Source organism: Schistosoma haematobium, chromosome ZW (assembly GCF_000699445.3).
Source record: "Schistosoma haematobium chromosome ZW, whole genome shotgun sequence".
NCBI lineage: Eukaryota > Metazoa > Platyhelminthes > Trematoda > Strigeidida > Schistosomatidae > Schistosoma > Schistosoma haematobium.
In genome coordinates this window covers 86,636,241-86,656,626 of record NC_067195.1, presented here as the reverse complement: position 1 = coordinate 86,656,626, position 20,386 = coordinate 86,636,241, and the positions used below count along the sequence as shown (strand labels likewise).

At 34.7% G+C, this 20,386-nt stretch overlaps 1 protein-coding gene across 1 annotated transcript; it reads left to right on the top strand.

The window, feature by feature from the left end:
* Window positions 1-13,973: 13,973 nt before the first annotated feature.
* Window positions 13,974-16,178, top strand: ANKRD42_2 (Ankyrin repeat domain-containing protein 42; the record flags this gene model as incomplete). The annotated part of the gene is made up of 1 exon (XM_012943917.3): window positions 13,974-16,178. The coding sequence occupies exon 1, from the start codon at window positions 14,175-14,177 to the stop codon at window positions 16,176-16,178; it is 2,004 nt and encodes a 667-aa protein (XP_012799371.2). The 5' UTR covers window positions 13,974-14,174.
* Between the last annotated feature and the right edge of the window lie 4,208 nt (window positions 16,179-20,386).

Genomic DNA, 20,386 nt, shown 5'->3' with positions numbered 1-20,386 from the left:
GGTCGATGCGTGCTAATGAGCTGGAAGCAGCAGCTGCATCTGGTAACTACCGGAAGCTCTTCCAGCTCATCCGAGCCACTGGCAGCAAGAAGTCTGGTGTGAGTGAAACAATCTGCGAGGATGACGGGATGCCAATCACTAACATCCATCGACGTCTTGGACGATGGGCAGAATTTTTCGAAGGGCAGTCCAACTGGCCTGCTGCTCCGGCAACATCGGTCAGACTGTCCTGCCCTCCATGGCCGGTGACGACTGATCCACCAAATGAGGAGGAAGTCCGCAAGGAACTCCAACTCTTGAAGCGTTACAAATCACCTGGCCCAGATGACTTACCTCCGGCTCTTTTTAAAGATGGTGGTGACTTTTTGACTAAGGAATTGACGACGTTGTTTACAAAGGTCTTGGAGCTCGAGAGTGTACCAACGTCATGGAATGAGTCGATAGTTGTCCCTATCTTTAAAAAGGGTTCACGTCGTTCCTGTAACAACTATCGGGGGATAAGTCTACTTCCGATTGCGTCCAAGCTATTGGCTTCCGTCATACTTCGTGGGTTGTTCAAAACCCGAGAAAGATTGACTCGCGAGGAGCAGGCTGGGTTTCGTTCTGGTCGAGGATGTATTGATCACATCTTCATCCTCCGCCAAATGTTAGGACACCGCCATACTTATCAAAGGCCAACAATCGTAGTGTTTCTTGACATCAGGGCTGCCTTCGATTCGTTGGACAGGACTGTTCTCTGGGATTGTCTATTGAAGAAGGGTGTGCCTGAGAAGTTTATTAACATCCTGAAAGCCCTATATAAAAACACCTCAGGCAGAGTGAGGGCATACAACCACCTCTCTCCATTGTTCCATTCGAGCAGTGGGGTTAGGCAGGGTTGCCCAATCTCACCATTCCTCTTCAACTTTTCCATCGATGACATTCTGGAAACAGCTCTGATGGATGTAAGTAATAGTGGTGTGGATCTGTTGCCTGGAGAAAGACTTCTCGACCTTGAGTATGCGGACGATATTGTCTTACTGTGCGATAATTCTCAAGGTATGCAATCCGCACTTAATCAGTTGGCAATCAGTGTCCGTAGGTATGGTATGTGCTTTGCACCTTCGAAGTGCAAAGTACTTCTACAAGTCTGGCAGGACCGTAATCCTGTACTCACCCTGGGTAGCTTCATAAGTGCTGGTGGGGGTGTGAGTGATGAGATCAATACACGTATAGTGAAAGCCAGAGCGGCTCATGCCAATCCGGGCCATCTTTGGCGCCTTCATGATGTTAGTCTGGCTGTAAAAGGTCGGATCTACAACGCGTCGGTGATAGCAGTTTCGCCCCATGCTTGTGAAACCTGGTCTCTCCGAGTTGAGGACGTTAGACGACTCTCTGTGTTCGATCATCGCTGTCTCCGAAGGATTGCTGACATTCAGTGGCAACACCATGTCAGTAATGCAGAGGTTCGGCATCGTGTGTTCGGGCACAGAGATGATAGTTCAATTGGTGTCACCATCTTGAAACACCGACTTCGGTGGCTTGGACATGTTCTCCGAATGTCGTCCCAGATAATTCCACGTCGTGCATTATTTGCCGACTCTGGGACTGGTTGGAAGAAGCGGAGAGGTGGTCAGTGCATGACATGGTGTCGTGGTATGAAAGAAAGCTGCAAAGGACTGGCTTGTGTCGGTCCTTCACGACTCCCTGGTTGGGGTCTGAGAGATGGTGCTACACAGTGGCTAGAGACGTTATCAGATATGGCTCAGAATAGAAGCCAGTGGCGATCCTGCTGTAACCTTTTACTTTCTTCATAAAAAGTGGTTGTGTCTCTCTTACCTAAAAGATTTCTTCTGATTGTACCTTTTTGTTCCCTCGTTACTACCACACTACCTTACACCAATCTCTTCGTTACTGTCCTCTTTTTCTTTTGCGCTCCTTAGTTTTTTTTTCTACTTCTCTTCGAATTCTCATTGTTTTGTGTGGCGCATATATATTGGCGCTCTCTTGTACCAATATTCATGTGTTCAAATAAAATAAAATAAAATAAAAAATCCGAACATGGCTTCCGCAGGGGACTTGCCGTCTGGAACATTCGGGTTCGGGGTGGATCTGCAGGGTGTTAAAAATTTTGTGATCACCTGCCAAGTCGTCCCTTCTCCTCCCCCTTTCAGTAATGCTCGTTTAAAGGTGTCCACAAAGCGTTCTGCTTGTCCGTTTGATTGTGGATGATAGGGTGGAGAAAGAAGATGAGTTACTCCGTTTGCTCTACAGAAATGCTTAAGCGATTCTGCGGCGAATTGCGAGCCGTTATCCGTTACTAAGGTCTCTGGTACTCCGAAACAGCTAAATAGGGTAGACAACTTGTGGATTGTTTTTGATGTTGTACAATTTGGCATGGTATATACTTCCGGCCATTTGGTGAATGCATCTACGATAATTAGAAACGTTTTTCCTTGTGTTGGACCGGCAAAATCTGCGGCTTGAATGCATGATGAACAGTTACGGCATTTATTCTCGATATCTTTGTCCATTGACGGCCAATAAGTATAACTACGAGTCAACGATTTCATTTTATTGATTCCAGGATGGCCACTGTGAAACTGCTTGAGAACCTTGTGACTTAATAACTTCGGAATAACAATTCGATCACTGAACATAATACACTAGTCAACAACCATTAGTGAGTCTAGTCGACGAAAATATTGCAAAAGTTCTCCGTTAAGGCGATTGTTTGGCCATTTGCTCGAGAGATAGCATTTAACTGTGCTCAGTATCTTATCACTTTCAGTGATCTTCTTGATAGTTTCAAAGGTTATTGGGAGTCCATTAATTGCGTCATCCAACACACGATGAACTTCTTCCTCGGCTTTTATATTTGCTACAAGAGTCTCCTCTGGGGTTTTTGATTGGGAGCCTATTAATCTTGAAAATGCGTCAGCTTGTCCGAAGGTGGTAGTAGACTGATACTTGATCTTGAAGTCGTAACCCAGAAGTGTGGTTGCCCATCGTTGGAGTCGGTTAGCTGTATGAACAGGAATACCTTTCTTTGACCCAAAAACTGCAAGTAGTGGCTTATGGTCTGTTATTAGGGTAAAATGTCGACCATATATCATCTTATAGAACTTTTTCACTGCAAAGATAATTGATAGGGCTTCTTTCTCAATCTGACTATAGTTCCTTTCGGTCGTTGTCAAAGATCTGGCAGCGTGTGCGATAGCTTTTTCAGACCCATCAGGAAAAATGTGAGAGGTAACTGCGCCCACACTATAGTTAGAAGCATCTGAAGCGACGACTATCGGTAGCGAAGGATCATAATGTGTCAATAAGAGATTGGAAGTCAGAATTTGCTTGATTTTCTCGAAAGACGCTTGGCAGTCTGCAGACCAATTCCATCTTGTATTCTTCTGTAGTGGGTTGTTTAGTGGAGCACGTAGACGATGGAGATCGGGGAGGAAGGTAACATAATGGCTGACCAACCCTAAGAATGATCGTAGGGTAGTAATGTCCCTGGGTCTAGGCTTTGTTTTCACTGCCCCCATCCCCGTCGCCAATTGTTGTAACGTGAAGGACTGCAGACTAGATGCGCAGCGTATATTATCGATCGGATCAATGACACGTAAACACGTATGAACGACCTAGAGTCCCGATTGGCCCTGCTTCGCTGTCTATCCCAGCCAGTTGAGTCCAGAACGCAAGTCACAGCCTCTGAGATATGAATCATTATATTTCAGACATACTCTGTTTATATTACCAACCAAACAAACCACATCGTACCATAAAATAGAAAACAACATTTATACAATATTTAACCAGTGAAACAAATATCGACCAATAGGGAATGGCCATTTAAAGTCCAAGGACACTATTAGACTTAACCCGAAATTATTGGTATATTTTTCCGAATATCCTAACACTAACCACCCACTCCATCGTTTTTACCTAATTTCCTGCTCATCTGGAAGCTGGTTTGTTCTCCGCCACAGTAGGTTGTTGCTGATGATATCGGGCGAATGGGTGTTGAGTATCTTACGTAGACAACTATGTGTAAATACTTGTACTCTTTTGATGATGATTGTGATAGTTCTTGAAGTTTCAGCTCCATATAGTAGAACCGTTTTGATGTTCGTATTGAAGATTCTGACTCTGATATTGGTTGACAGTTGTTTTGAGTTCCATATGTTCTTTAATTGTAGGAATGCTGTCCTTGCTTTTACGTCTGTATCGGATCGTCCTGGTTCATCGATAATGCTACCCAGATATGTGAAAATTTCAACGTTTTCCAGCGTTTCTCCATCAAGTGTGAATGGGTCGATGTTCTCCGTGTTGTATTTGAGGATATTGGTTTTCCCCTTGTGTATGCTGAGGCCTACTGATTCAGAAACTTCTGCCACACTGGTTTTCTTGACCTAAATTTGTTTGTGTGCATTAGATAAAAGAGACAGGTCATTTGTAAAGTCCAAATCGTCTAGATGAATCCAACATGTCCATTTTATTCCGTGCTTCCCCTGAGATATGGAGGTCTTCATAATCTAGTCAACTGATAGAAGAAATAGAAAGGGCGAGAATAAGTAGCCTTGTCTAACTCTGATCTTCACTTGAAATGCACCTGTCAGCTATCCTGCATGCACCACTTTGCTATGTATTCTGTCGTATGAATTCCGTTTGATGTTGATAATTTTCCCAGTTACACCATAGTGTCAAAGAATGTTCTATAATTTTCTCTTATTTACACTGTCAAACGCCTTCTCATAATCAATGAAGTTGATGTATAGTGACATGTCCCATTAAATTAATTGTTCAACAACTGTCTGCTGTGTCACAATTTGGTCTATACACGACTGATCCTTACGGAATTCAATCTATTGATCTGGAAGCTGAATGTCTACTGAATCTTTCATCCGGTTCAGCAACATTCTGTTTTGAAACTTATTCTGATACATAGTATTGCATTACTTACATTAAAGTAATTAGTTAGAATAATTAACTGACTATAATGTTTCATCATCCACTACTGACTGACTGATTACGGCGAGACTATAATTTACGAACGACCTTTGAACGGATTTTCAGTGACGTTGGGAAATATCAGTCAATCAGAAAACAGTTAGTATAAGGGAAAAATATACTATACAAAACCAAGGAATTAAAGTGAATACACTTCTTTTACATAGTTCAAAAACTTGTCAGGGTTAGAAAGAGGTTCAGAGGTTCTAAAATCGTAATGCATGCAGTAGAGGAAATTATCTATATCGCTTCATAGTAGTAAGCTTCTGTAGCCATGATGAGGTCGCAATGAATCTGTCAGCCGTGACCATATAGCTTCGACATTGTTTGTGTGCGCTCCGGTTGTTGGGTCCACAAAATGCCACTTGTGGATAACGACACGATGCATATAACTAAGTCTATGTAGGCATCTGTACGCTCTTCAACCATCCATATATATTGTAGTACCCGGCTGCAGCCGATATTACTGGTGCTTTTATTATCCAGTTCGCAATAATTTTTATAATTTGCCTTACTCTCAATCTGGATCAAGTGAAAAAATCCTATTCTAACAGACTTCTTCTTCCAACACATATCACATCGAAAGACAACATCATCACAGTAGTCTGCACGTGGTCAACAAGTCATTTGATTACCGCAATCACAAATAAAGGAATTTCTTAAAAGTCCCATCTGTTGTAGCCGCTCACTTATCACGCTTTCTCTAAAATTCTCTGTAAACCGATGGTATGTGAGTATCGAGTACTGAAATTAGTGCCGTGACCTTGAAATCCCTTAAATGCTCTGATTGGCTCGTCCATAAATTAGTTTCGCCTCCCATTATTATTATATTCGAATTGTCGTCATCGTGTCATGAGCTTCAAGTGTAAATTAAAGTCGATCAACGAACTAGACACACACTTTTACACATTTAGTTTATTCAATGCCTTGAAATATCTAGAAATAAGACATTATTAATTATAGCCTGTTATTTATGTGTTTTTCCCCTTAAATATAAGTAACCTTAAGCCACAATTTAAGTATGAGGGTTAATTTTATGCATGTTTAATATGGGTGATTATGTTGAAATGGTTTAAGTTTAAGTAATGTTTTACGATATATTATTGTGTATATTGTTGCTATGTTCATAATCTTCTGTTGCCTTAATTATATGTCTTTATTAAACTCACTAACTAATTTGCTGTCTGTAAATGTTATTTATTTCTTCATTTAAACATATAAACATTGGTACAATAAAGTAATAAATATATATGCGCCACAGAAATCAGTCGATATGTATGAAGGCTAGAATACTTCCCAGGTACCTAAACCGAAGCAGGTGGTTTTCTTAGGGGGCCACTCACCGAGCCTTCGACTTAGAGGTCTAATCCATAAGACAGTAGAACGACGTTAGAAGGCGAAATCCAATGGTATCCAGCGTCCAACAACAAGTTCATACACCATTTGTTTCCTTAGGATCCTGAAGCCCATGTACACCATTGAATTGGATTCAGGATTTCCCAACTCCCCTAAGTGAATATTCTGTACCCAGCAACCCGGTTAAAGCACCGGATATTCACTTTTCATCCTCTCCATTTCGTAAACAACTCTTCCACAGCTAGAAGGCAGTGATTAGGACTTCTCTGGAAGTGACTGTATAAGCGTAACCACATGAAAGCATTTCGCAAGGAAAAAAGGAGTCTCCCCACACTCAGTCGTACCAGGGGTTTGGGCGTTAAATCACTACTAACTAATCATGTACCAGTTATTTGGTTATATATTGTTAAAAACCTAATTATATAGACATTATGATTATCTATTTATTGTCTGTTGTGATATTGTAATTAATTTCTATTAATATATATTTTTAAGCTGTGATAATAGGAAATAAATATCGAATGGCTGCTCTTATATTCTGATTGATCAATTTGAGAACAGAAACAATTCAAATGGGCCAATTTGTGTCAGCACAATTAATGAATATATAGTTTACAAAAAGGTTATTATTATTATTATTATTATTATTATTAATGACGTAAAATGAACCCGTCAACAATGAACTTAGTAATTTAGGGGTTCCTACTAAGTCAGCACCAACACCAAGGTCAGGATTTTCAATACAATTGTCAACACAGTTCTACTGTATGGGGCAGAAACCTGCAGAACTACCAAAGCTATCATCCAGAAAATACAGGTGTTTATTAACAGTTGTCTACGCAAAGTACTTCAGACAAACACTATTAGCAACAACCTGCTGTGGGCGAGAACAAACCAGATCTCAGCGGAGGAAGAAATCAGGAAGAAGCGCTGGAAGTGGATAGGACACACATTGAGGAAAGCACCCAACTGCGTCACAAGACAAGCCTTCACATGGAATCCTTAAGGTCAAAGGAGGAGAGGAAGACCAAAGAACAAATTACGCCGAGAAATGGAGACAGACATGAGAAAAATGTACAAGAATTGGATGGAGCTAGAAAAGAAGGCTCAGGACAGAGTGGGTTGGAGAATGCTGATGGGTGGCCTATGCTTCACTGGGAGTAACAGGCGTAAGTAAGTAAAGTAAGTAGGTCATAAGTGATAGAAAACTGAATAATAGATAGATAATTCATTTCAGAAGGGGTTTTGTGTGGAGATTATAGTCATTTTAATAGTTAAGATCATGAATCAATTCAAGTTAGACAATCATCGAATACTTGGAAGTATTGGATGAAGAATATTGTGAAGCGAGATCATGGATGCTCACTCCTGAGGAGTTCCATCATAGGATGTAATAGCCATCTATTACTTCCAGGTTTGTTTGTTTGTTTTAATATTAATTCAATGATTTATTTGTTCATAAAATGATTTCCTAAATTACAGGATCACATAAAATATGAAAAAAGAACTAATTACATCTAAATGAACATACCATTTATTCAATATCAACAGTTTAATGAATTAGGGATATATAGATTGCACTAAAAACAGGAAATTCATTTAAGATATATATATATATATATATATATATATATATATATATATATATATATATATATATATATATATATTCGAAGGGGTTTCTTGTGGATATTATAGTAATTTTAATAGTTGAGATCATGAATCAATTGAAGCTAGACCACCATGGAAAATCTGGAAGCACTGGACGGCCTTTTTGTCTTGTTCTAGTTCTAATGAGAAGCAGTGATCAATGGAGTTCAACCAGGTCTATTGTGAGATAGTAACTCACTAATGACAATGGTGGATGTGTTGCTTAATTTCGTGGATTAGTTAAAGTTAGACATTAACACCATTGGATGCCGACTGGCTTAGTGGTTTAATGATTAAGCGCTCATTCGCGTAACTGATAGGTCATGGGTTTGAATCTTGCGAGGCAATGTCGTGGTTGTGTACAGCTGAGTAGTCAGATAATAGGACGAAACGGCCATTCCGTGCTTCTAGCTTTTCCATGATGATCTAGCTTCAAATGACTCATGATATATATTCATTAATGAAAATTTATTTAAATTAAACTATTACGTCATTTCAAATAGTTTGATAAATTAGAAATTAATTTTCATAAGGCTTTAATGAATACATTCATATGTCAGCTACCGTCGTATGTAATTATCGACTTCATTTGTGTTAGCGAATAACGGAATTATAATAAATGTAATACCATTCATTACCATTCATTAGGCTTATCGGCGATATAACAGGCTTTTAGTAAGTAAATCACATGTGCGAATGAATTCTCTTACATCTATTTCATTTAAACTAAATATGCTGACTTAGTACTTACTTACTTACGCCTGTTACTCCCAGTGAAGCATAGGCCACCCATCAGCATTCTCCAACCCACTCTGTCCTGAGCCTTCTTTTCTAGCTCCATCCAATTCTTGTACATTTTTCTCATGTCTGTCTCCATTTCTCGGCGTAATTTGTTCTTTGGTCTTCCTCTCCTCCTTTGACCTTAAGGATTCCATGTGAAGGCTTGTCTTGTGACGCAGTTGGGTGCTTTCCTCAATGTGTGTCCTATCCACTTCCAGCGCTTCTTCCTGATTTCTTCCTCCGCTGAGATCTGGTTTGTTCTCGCCCACAGCAGGTTGTTGCTAATAGTGTTTGTCTGAAGTACTTTGCGTAGACAACTGTTAATAAACACCTGTATTTTCTGGATGATAGCTTTGGTAGTTCTGCAGGTTTCTGACCCATACAGTAGAACTGTGTTGACAATTGTATTGAAAATCCTGACCTTGGTGTTGGTTGACAGTTGTTTTGAGTTCCAGATGTCATTCAGTTGTAAATATTCTGCTCTTGCTTTGCCGATCCGCGCCTTTACATCTGCATCAGACCCACCATGTTCATCAATGATGCTGCCCAGATATGTTAAGGTTTTTACATCTTCCAAATCTTCTCCCTCAATTGTGATTGGATTGGTGCATTCTGTGTTGTATCGGAGAATCCTGCTTTTCCCTTTGTGTATATTGAGACCTACTACTGCTGAGGCTACTGCCACACTGTTCGTCTTCTCCTGCATTTGTTGTTGCGTTTGGGATAGAAGAGCCAGATCATCTACGAAGTCCAGATCGTCCAGTTGCATCCTAGATGTCCCACTTATGACCTAGTTATATACAAATGATAGTTTCTTATTTATGGTACATAATGATCATGTAGTTAAATTACATAGGCAATGTAAGGTGTATATATATATATATATATATATATATATATATATATATGTTTTCTTTCTTCTATTCAAGTTTGTTCATAGTTCACTTATTCTGACTAGACATTAAGAATAAATGGAGTAATGTGGACTAACAGGGGATTATGATATTTTGGTCACTATCAATGATCCTTTTGTATTATTGGTAAAAAAAATATGAAAGTTTGATTGTTTTCAGTGAACTCCTTATTTTAGTGAATTATGTAATTGATTCAAGTAGACCTTTACATTACACATAGAAAATGGAAGTAATAATAGATTATGTTATTAAAAGAGATAAATGGGCAAGACTCTGATAAATGAATGAATGAACCAATCAGATATAAGAAAAAAAGATTTCGAATGTTTTGGCGCGAAATTCACTCATCTATTTGAATAAATACAACTTTAGTATTATAGGTGATATCAGTTCGTAATGAAAACCCTAAATCTAATTCGTTATCTTAATCAGTAATTTTAAATCATAATTCTAATTCCTCATACAGATTCATCATTCTCAATTTAGATCCTGGTTATAAGGTGAACAATCTGAAGATTAACCGAATGTCGCTCAAAGGACATCGTTCACTACAAAAGTAGTTGATCAACTCATTGATTTTTCTTATTGTATAGGACAAATCAAAATGATTTGAACTTTGAATACTGATTGTCAGAATAACGTAAAACATCACTTGAATCATTATAAACATTTACATTGTAAATTTGTCAAACAATGAATTAGTTTAGATGATTTGATCTTCATAGCATTAAACGAAGTAACCAACAATAATGTCTTATGTGAGAGAATCTTGGGTTAACTAAATACACTATGAGTAATTTGTTTAAGATGTGTCACAACTATTGGTGACAAAGCTTCAATTTGTCACTTGATTGTAACATGATTGATGGATTTTCACTACCTACTGCTATCAGTCTATGATAATGAAAGTTAAAGTATGCAGAATTGTATGAGCTTAGATAACTAAATAACTATTTTGATTCCCAGTCACAATGCTCTCAGTCAGATGTAATAAAATAAGTTAGCGATAGGTGATTCTATCTATCTATCTATCTATCTATCTATCTATCTATCTATCTATCTATCTATCTATCTATCTATCTATCTATCTATCTATCTATCTATCTATCTATCTATCTATCTATCTATCTATCTATCTATCTATCTATCTATCTATCTATCTATCTATCTATCTATCTATCTATCTATCTATCTATCTATCTATCTATCTATCTATCTATCTATCTATCTATCTATCTATCTATCTATCTATCTATCTATCTATCTATCTATCTATCTATCTATCTATCTATCTATCTATCTATCTATCTATCTATCTATCTATCTATCTATCTATCTATCTATCTATCTATCTATCTATCTATCTATCTATCTATCTATCTATCTATCTATCTATCTATCTATCTATCTATCTATCTATCTATCTATCTATCTATCTATCTATCTATCTATCTATCTATCTATCTATCTATCTATCTATCTATCTATCTATCTATCTATCTATCTATCTATCTATCTATCTATCTATCTATCTATCTATCTATCTATCTATCTATCTATCTGTTTGTTTGTTTGTTTGTTTGTTTATCTAGACACATTTACTTCAATGTTGTTTTTGTGATAACATGCATGTACTTTTATTATTTAGTTCATTTATTTACTGTAAACAAATACTTGTGTTTTTCTTTTTCGATTTTCAAGTTGAACATGATGATTTTGACATATAACAAGTTTGTTGTTTGATTTAAAATATTCTACAAACAATAATATTTCGTCACAATCTGATCAATTACATAATGAATAATGAGGAATATTGATAATCAAGATATATACGTGCACAAGCACGTAGTTAAGTGGATAACGTGATAGCGTCTGAAGCGGACGGCACTGAGTTCGAGTCCCAGAGTGAACATCAACTGTGGGATGCAGATACATCCGGCTGGTGAGTCTCAAATAAGACGAAACGTACGTCTTGGATTCTGTTGCTAGCTACTATCCATCTTTGCTTAAACTACTTCATGTAAGTAATTTAAACCCATTATTTAATTATGATGTTTAAATATCACAGGTTGTAAGCAACTGACTAGAACCAAACGAAATAGAATGAATTCGTACTATTCTACCCAAATCTTTAATCTACCCAAGTTCATAAACCATGTAAAAGTTTCACGATAAATTTCGATACATGAATCTGTAATCGCACAGCCGAAGAGTTACTTAAGAATAATAAATCTTTTAGAGATCTGTTGTAAAGCTTTTAGCAATGGTGTCTGATGAAGGAATACGATTCTTTGAATGGAGTTTATTGAAAGAAGTATATGTCTTCTAATATTCATAGAAAAAACGATATCAAATAAATAAAATTAATAAGAGTGTTAAAAAACCCCTTGTATTTTTTCTATTTCATCTTTGAAATTGATGAATGGGTCAAGTTGGCTATTCTGATATTCAATTCATGACTTGCTTAATTTTCTGTCAAGATCGAACATCACCAGCTTATTTATTTATTTATTTATTTACTTACTTACTTACTTACTTAGGCCTCTTACTCCACCTGGAGCCTTCCTTTGGTTACTGCCGGTCGCAAGCCCGGATAAAGAAGGAGAGTTGGGCATCGGGTTAGCGACCCCAACACGTAGAAAAAAACGATAACCAGAACTTTAGCAGCATTATAGATCATCGCATCTCAAACTGTATAATCAGTTAACAGGCATTTTAAAAAAATTAAAGAAGGAACGAATCGAGTGAACAAATTTCTTTTCAATTAGTTCTTCATCATAGCTCTACACTAATGCATATGTATATCTATATGATTTACATTAATGAAATAATACTCATCGAGTAGATACGTAACGCAATAATTATATAATGACATATCAATTATAAACTAACATTGAGTGATTGGAAGAAAGAGGATCATAATAATCAATAATCACGCTAGACCGATAAGTCCTGGGTTCGAATCCCGCAAGGCTGGATCGTAAATGCTCAGCAATGAGAAGTCCCATACTAAGACGAAACGGCTGTTCAGCACTCTTAGGTTTTCCATGGTGGTGTAGCTTTAACCCACTCATGAATTCAACCATTAACTGATCAAAGTAATTATTCGAAGATCAATCAGTTGCTACGTTGCATAATATAGAAAAGAGAAGGAACTAATAGAATATTTTGTTGAATAATCAGTAGTATAGTAGTTATGTAAGAATCAAGAGACGAATGTTGAAAATAAATAAAATACAAAAAGTTGAAGGAATACGAAAATAGTATATCAAAGTTCTGCTTTAAACTCTCCTATACCGATAGTCAAAGTAGAGAGTGGTTGTAGAAAGTTATTTTAGATGCAAAGGTTCCGTTTGTGAACACGGATTGAAATGACTTTAGCTATGTGCACAAGATGTACACGTAAACTATGTGGCAAATTTGATGGAATACGGTGGATAACCTTAAAAGTTTTATTGAAATTCAACTTGATGACTTGTGTTCATTAAGTGAGCGAGAATAGAACTGTTAATCACTCTTATTTATCTTTTACTCAAACACAACGGATGGTGTCCTGTTATACGATGACGAACTTGCTGAGTTGTACGCCCCATATATATATAGTGTTGAGCCATAGTGAAAAACTAATCGGTGAGAGTATAATTTATGGACGGACCAATCACGTATAAGATAACGGGTCTCGGACTTTGGTGCGACGTTCACATTTGGATAAATAGAATTTTGGCATTATAGGTGATGTCAATTCGTAGTGAAAACCCTAAATCTTATTCCTGACCTTAAACGTCAACTGTAAATCACAATTTGAGGTCTTCACACAGGTTTGGTGTTACTTATTAGGTGAATACTGTAAAGGTCAGTCTAGCGTCGCTCAAAGGTGGTTGTCCATACATTATAGTCTCACGGTAACTTCTTCACTCGATTCTGTCCTTCTTTATTTACTAAATGTCTAATTGGGAATTTTTACTATAAAATAAATAAACTATCATTTACCACTATTTACATCAAATAAATAGACTGAAATTAAATTTAATTCCAATTGGTCATTTTTTAACAGTCTACTTAGTAACCAAACAAAATGAAGCAAGTTGACATGACAACAACGTTGAATATAGTTCTAACCAATCAATGAACTCCTTTAATTTAATAATAAGTTTTAAGCACTGTTTCCATTTCATGTAAAAAATTACAAAAATAAACCAATGATTAGTTACTATTCAATAACCAATGAAATCTATTTGTACAATGGGCATTGCATAATAATAATAATAGTAGCAATGGTAGTAGTTAGGCAAACCAAAACATTTCATGAAGACAACAACAATACCCCCCCTCGCCTCATACACACACACACACACACTCACCAATGGCATTCGAAATGATCAATTGAAGAAATCATGAAATGATTAATAATTATTGAATAAATTCATTAATCATTTCATTTATTATTGAATTCAATCCATTATTTTTTTTTTAGAAAAAAAATTGATTATGACTATTGATCTGATCATAAATAATAATCAATTACAATTATGTAATAATTTACATGAAAGAGATCATGTCTCATTTATACAATCGATTATATCAGTGATCCTATTAAGTCTCATATGTTTATTAGGTATTATTGGAAATAGTTTAGTAATTATTGTTTATTGTATTAAACCTAAACATTATACTAATCGTTATATGATGAATCAGCATACAATCATAAATAGTAACCATAGTAATAATAATAATAATAGTAATAATAATAATCCCTTGGATACTAAAATGACAAAAAAATTTGGCACTCATTCAATTTCATTGAAATCATATAAATTACCATTATATAAAAATAAATTAAATCAACATAATTTAATATTATTATTGGCATTTATTGATTTATTCACATGTGTTTTTATATTACCATGGGATATATATCGTGTTGCTAATTATGCCTATGATGAAACTATTCCTATCTTATCTATAAATGATAATAATAATAATAATCTGAATCAGAATAGTTCTTCTGGAAATCGTATTGATATAAATTCTAATAAAGGATTCTATATAAATTATCAATTAAATATTATATTAACATTATTACGTAATATTATATTTGCATGTGAAGGTAGTGTATTAACAGCGATTGCATTTGAACGTTATATGATACTTGTTAAACAAGATCTATGTAAATCATCTCTATGTTGTCATCATTTATTGAATAATAATAATAATAATAATAATAATAATGTCACTTCATTATTTCATAAGACTCCATCGATTCATCATACTAATCATTCGAATGAATTAACAAGATCATCTACAACATTGATGAATATCACTAATCAAAAAGATAAGAATCATCTATTATGTTCATTGAATAGATGTATTACATCCATATTGATTCTAGTGATTATTGGAACATGTTTATTTGAATGTATATTAATTATATTGGAATTAATGAAATGGAATTGTCAATTCACTGAACAATTACGTGAATTAATTAATCAAATTTATATTCTATTAACATTTATCTCATTTATTATTATAACATATTTATATGTAAGAATATTTAGAATAGTTAGAGAGAATGATTTAAGGAAACAACGATGGTTAACTACTATTCATAATAATACAAATTATACATCAATGAAATTATTGAATAAATCAAATTCATTTTTACAATCATCTATCTATAATAATAATGAAATAGAACCAATATTAAAGGTAACAAATGAACATGACACCAAAATACATCATTGTGATACAACACAATCTAGAAGATATGGATTATCATTTAGATTAATGAAACAATTAAGTTGTGATCAAGTGATTACAAAACAACCACAACTACAACAACAAGAACCACCACCAGCACAACAACAACAACAAGAACAATGTTATCATCAACATCAATTAGAGACAAGTATACAATGGAATATATTAAAAAGACGTATTCTATTAAAAACACCATCTATATCAACATTATTTGAACATTCAAAAGCTAAACAAGAATCTAATAAATCTATAATATCAAAACATAATAATCAATCTATTGGAACAACAACAACAACAACAACAACGACAACAACAATATCGTCTTCAATATCTCCATTATCTGTAAATCGTTTATTATCTAAACGTGTAACACGTAGTCATCGTACAGGTTTAATGATATTTATTTCTACTGTAATATTTTATGCTACATTATTTCCTGTTTTATGGGTACATTTTAAATTTTGGTGGAAATATACCATCATTGCTACTCCTACCACCACTATCCCTACCGCCGCCATGACCACTACCACCAACACCACCATCACGAATTACTCTACGAATCAATTACATAATAGAACAAAATTTATTCTTAATAATCAAGAGAATGATGGAAGTTTTATGACAACTGTACATCATGAATTTTATTATGTCAATAATGCTGTGAATTTTTTTATTTATTCATTATTTAATCAAAGTTTTCGTGAAAGATTAAAACGTTTACTTGCGAAATATTGAATATTGAATAAGGATTAAAACAAAATTAATGAAGGATTCTTCTTCTTATTATTATTATTGTGTTTTATATATTGACACATTGAAAAGAAGCAAACAAACGAACAAACAAATCATTCAAGCATTTTTGGTTAGTTCATTTTTCTTCTTCTTCTTCTTCTCTAACATAACTACTCATAAATATGATTATATAAGTAGTTAATTTAGATTGAATAAAAAAAAATGATTGATTGATATTGGATGAATAATATACTGAGATGTTTGTCTGGTTAACGTTGTCTTTCTAATTTTAATAGAGATTTAGTTTTCTATGAGATGTGGTCATTAACCTAATATTCAATTATCCAGATTTGAAATCGACAATAGCTTAAAAAAGGACTTCCAGTGGAGAAGAATTGATACAACAATTGGATAGAATTATGAGGGAAGGTATAGGATAGAAAGGATTGGAAAATATTGATTGATTGCTTATACTCTATTAGGAGTAACAGGCATAAAGAAATGGATGAATGAATGAATGAATAGTGAGAATTTGACTGATATCAAACTAGACTAATGATCCGGGATCAATTTTTTTGGGATCATTAATGCTTGATATGTAATTTTTTAGTTGTGATCATCTGGATTTCTTATTATTTTTAGTAAAATATTAAATATAAGTAAACATTTTACCTGGTCAAAATGTACATGTGAATTAAGAAGTTCATGGCTTGTTAAATTATTAGTGCGATGATTGTAAGTGATTCGACGATAATCAATGTAGTAATAAATAGATGTCTCTTTATAGGTGATATTTTCAACAGGTTAACTTTGACTAAAGTATCATTGTTAACCACAAAGTACTACATAACTCTTTCATCTTGGTAATGGAATAACTCATTAATATTCATCCATAAATACACTTCAATGTAATACCGAAACATTCAAATCTCATAGTAAGCGCCTAAATGTTAGATCACTAGGATGTAATACAATAGCAAATAATTACAGTTTAGATTAATTCATACAGTAGCATGAATGTTATTCAAAATAACTGATGACAACTATTCTTCTCTTGACATTTCTAAACGATTCATTGGAAATTTAAGGACTCTTCTCAAAACAATTTATTATTGATCATGATTATATTATTCATGAATGGATTTCTTTGTGTTAATTTGTGAGATAGTAATTCATTGATGACAATGGTGGATGTCTTGCTTAATTAGTTGAGGTTAGACATCAATATCGTTGGATGCCGATTCAGTGGTCTGGTGGCTAAGTGCTCGCGCGCGAGACTGATAGGTCCTGGGTTCGAATCCCTCGGGGCGGTGTCGTGGATGCGCACTGCTGAGGAGCTTCACAATAGGACGAAACTGCCTTCCAGTGCTTCCAGGTTTTCCATGATGATCTAGCTCTAATTGACTCATGATCTCAACTACTGAAATTACTAGAAATATTTGTTGATGGATTTTAGTTAGAAATCATTATCAGTCGAGTTCAGTCATGTTAACCAAAATTTAATTATCAAAGATGACAACAAATATCAGTTAAAAACATTCTATACCAGATTTTTATTCACTCATTGATTCATAACAAATTCAACTAGAGATATGAAGTAATGAAGTCTCTACTGTTCTTTAGTATCCAGTAGTTTTTCCAATCGTTATCAATTTTTTTTCTAAAAACGCTAACTGTCTTGTTCCACTAAACCGAAGAGTACTTACTTACTTTCGCCTGTTACACTCAATGGATCATAGGCCGACGGCCAGCACTCTCCATCCAACCCTATCCTTGGCAAACCTTTCCAGTTCTATCCAATTGTTGTTCATTCTTCTCATGTCTGTCTTCATTCCTCACAGTAATATATTCTTTGGTTTTCCTCATTTCCTTTGGCGTTATGGATTCTAAGTGAGAGATTGCCTTGTGACACAGTTCGGTGCTTTCCTCAATATGTATCCTATCCACTTCCATCGTTTCTTTCTGATCTATTCCTCCGCTGGGATCTGGTTTGTTCTCAAACCGAAAAGTATCTTCAATTCAACATTCATTTAGCTAAACATTTCTATTTAATCAATTACGATTCACAATGCTATAGATCTGAACAATACTTAAAGAAATATCAGATATTTTTTTAAAAATATCAACACCGTTTGATGATGATTACGTAACTATAAAAGGAGAAAGATTCTAGCTGAATAGTATGAATTCATTTCATTTCGTTTGGTTCTCATCAGTTGCTTACAACTTGGGATATTTAAACATCATAATTACATAATGGGTTTAAATTACTTACATGAAAGAGTTTGGTTAGAAGTGATATTGAAGACACATTAGTATACTATAGTAAGGGGTGTAAACAAACTTAATAGACTGAATATTGTATCTTATTTGAAAGACATTCCCACAACATTGATTGTGACAACAATTCAAACGGTTAGAAACAAGTGATTACATAATGAGTATCATTACCATTATTATTATTATTATTATTATTATTATTATTATTATTATTATTATTATTAGAAGCTTTATTCAACATTATATTTTTGGTACAATATAGAATTCTCAGCATAAAGTATTTCAACAAGTTTCCTTTTCTTATACCTCGATCGATTGTGACGATAAATTTTGAATGATCACCAGTTAGATGTTAGGAGTTCGGTAATCCACATTTGATTAATGTTCATTCGTTTCAATGCATATTGCCAGCCGCCATAATGTCGCTGATTGTACCTTTTTGTATCCCGTATAGTGAAAGGTTGTAAACTTTCCATAAACGCGCCTGAATAGATTGTGAACACAATAGACATAATGATGTGCTGAAACAAACAACAAAACACATAACTTGATGAATTATCTAGATCGGAGAAACAGGTAGCCCAGATATTCAAGCAGGCCGCCGCGTTCTATGATTATCCCATATCCAAATGAATAATCCGAAAAAATGGCCAGGTTAAGGGCAAAGTACATCGTTTGAAGCATGTGAATTTAGGATTGCGATAAGCAAACTACAATAAAATTCTTAATGTTAATGTTAACTTGAATTTGCGTGTATGTTAAGTGAAATTTTTTTCAAGATCCATGATCCGAATAAATATGGATCAAATAGGGTTAGAGAGAGAGAGAAATAATAGTGCAATTACAATTCGATCAAATAAGTAAGACGTAATACGGAAGGATGAATGTGAAGCGAATGAATCATGTATAAGGGAGATTAATGATGTTTAAACAATAAGCTATGCCCTTAACCTGGCTAACATTTGGATTATCAGAATGAGTTTTGTGGAGATTTTTAGGAAATTTCACAAGTTGAAATCATGAGTCAATTGAAGCTAGACCACCATAGAAAACATGGAAGCACTGGACGGCCGTTTCGTCCTAGTATGGGACTCCTCAGCAGTGTGCATCCACAAACCCGCACCCCGCGGGATTCGGACCCAGGACCTACTGGCTTCGCGCGCGAGCTCTTAACCATTAGACCACTGAGCCGGCATCCAACGGTGTAATATTTGGAGTAACAATTTGGATATGTGGTAATTGTAGAACCTGAAGAGAATTTATCGAAAAGAATATTCTTCATTCAATATTAGTCACTGAATATAATGAGGATCTTTAAACGATAATTATGATTATCACAGATTGTAAGTAGTTGATGAGAATTAGACAAAATAAAAATGAATTTATGCTAATCTACTAGAATCTTTATTCTTACTCTTAACGAAATAATAAAAGGGAATTCTATGTATATATGAAATAAATGAATTAGTTGCCTAGACAACATTGATTTGTGTGAATGAATTTTAACAATTTTTCTCTTTATGATCCCTTTTAAAAAAAAAATAAATTAATAGTCAATACTTTGAATCATGACAACTAAATACTATTAGTTTATAGGGGTTTTCAATTTAAAGCAATTAGTCTCTATGATAATGTAATAAAAAGAACTATGTGATAATGTATATTAGCCCAATACATTTTGAACAATCTAATCACACTTAATATACTTGTTAAGAACATTTATCTGTATAAAAAAGAAATAAATGGTCTTTGATTGAGATCATGAACTGATTGATGTTAGACCACTATTGATAATGTGGAAGTACTGGACAGCCGTTTGGTCTTGTTGTGGGACGAATAACCCCTTCTATGACAATTTTAAAAGTTATACTTCTATATATCACTGACTACTATTTGGTTAAAACTAGACATTAACACCATTGAACACCGGC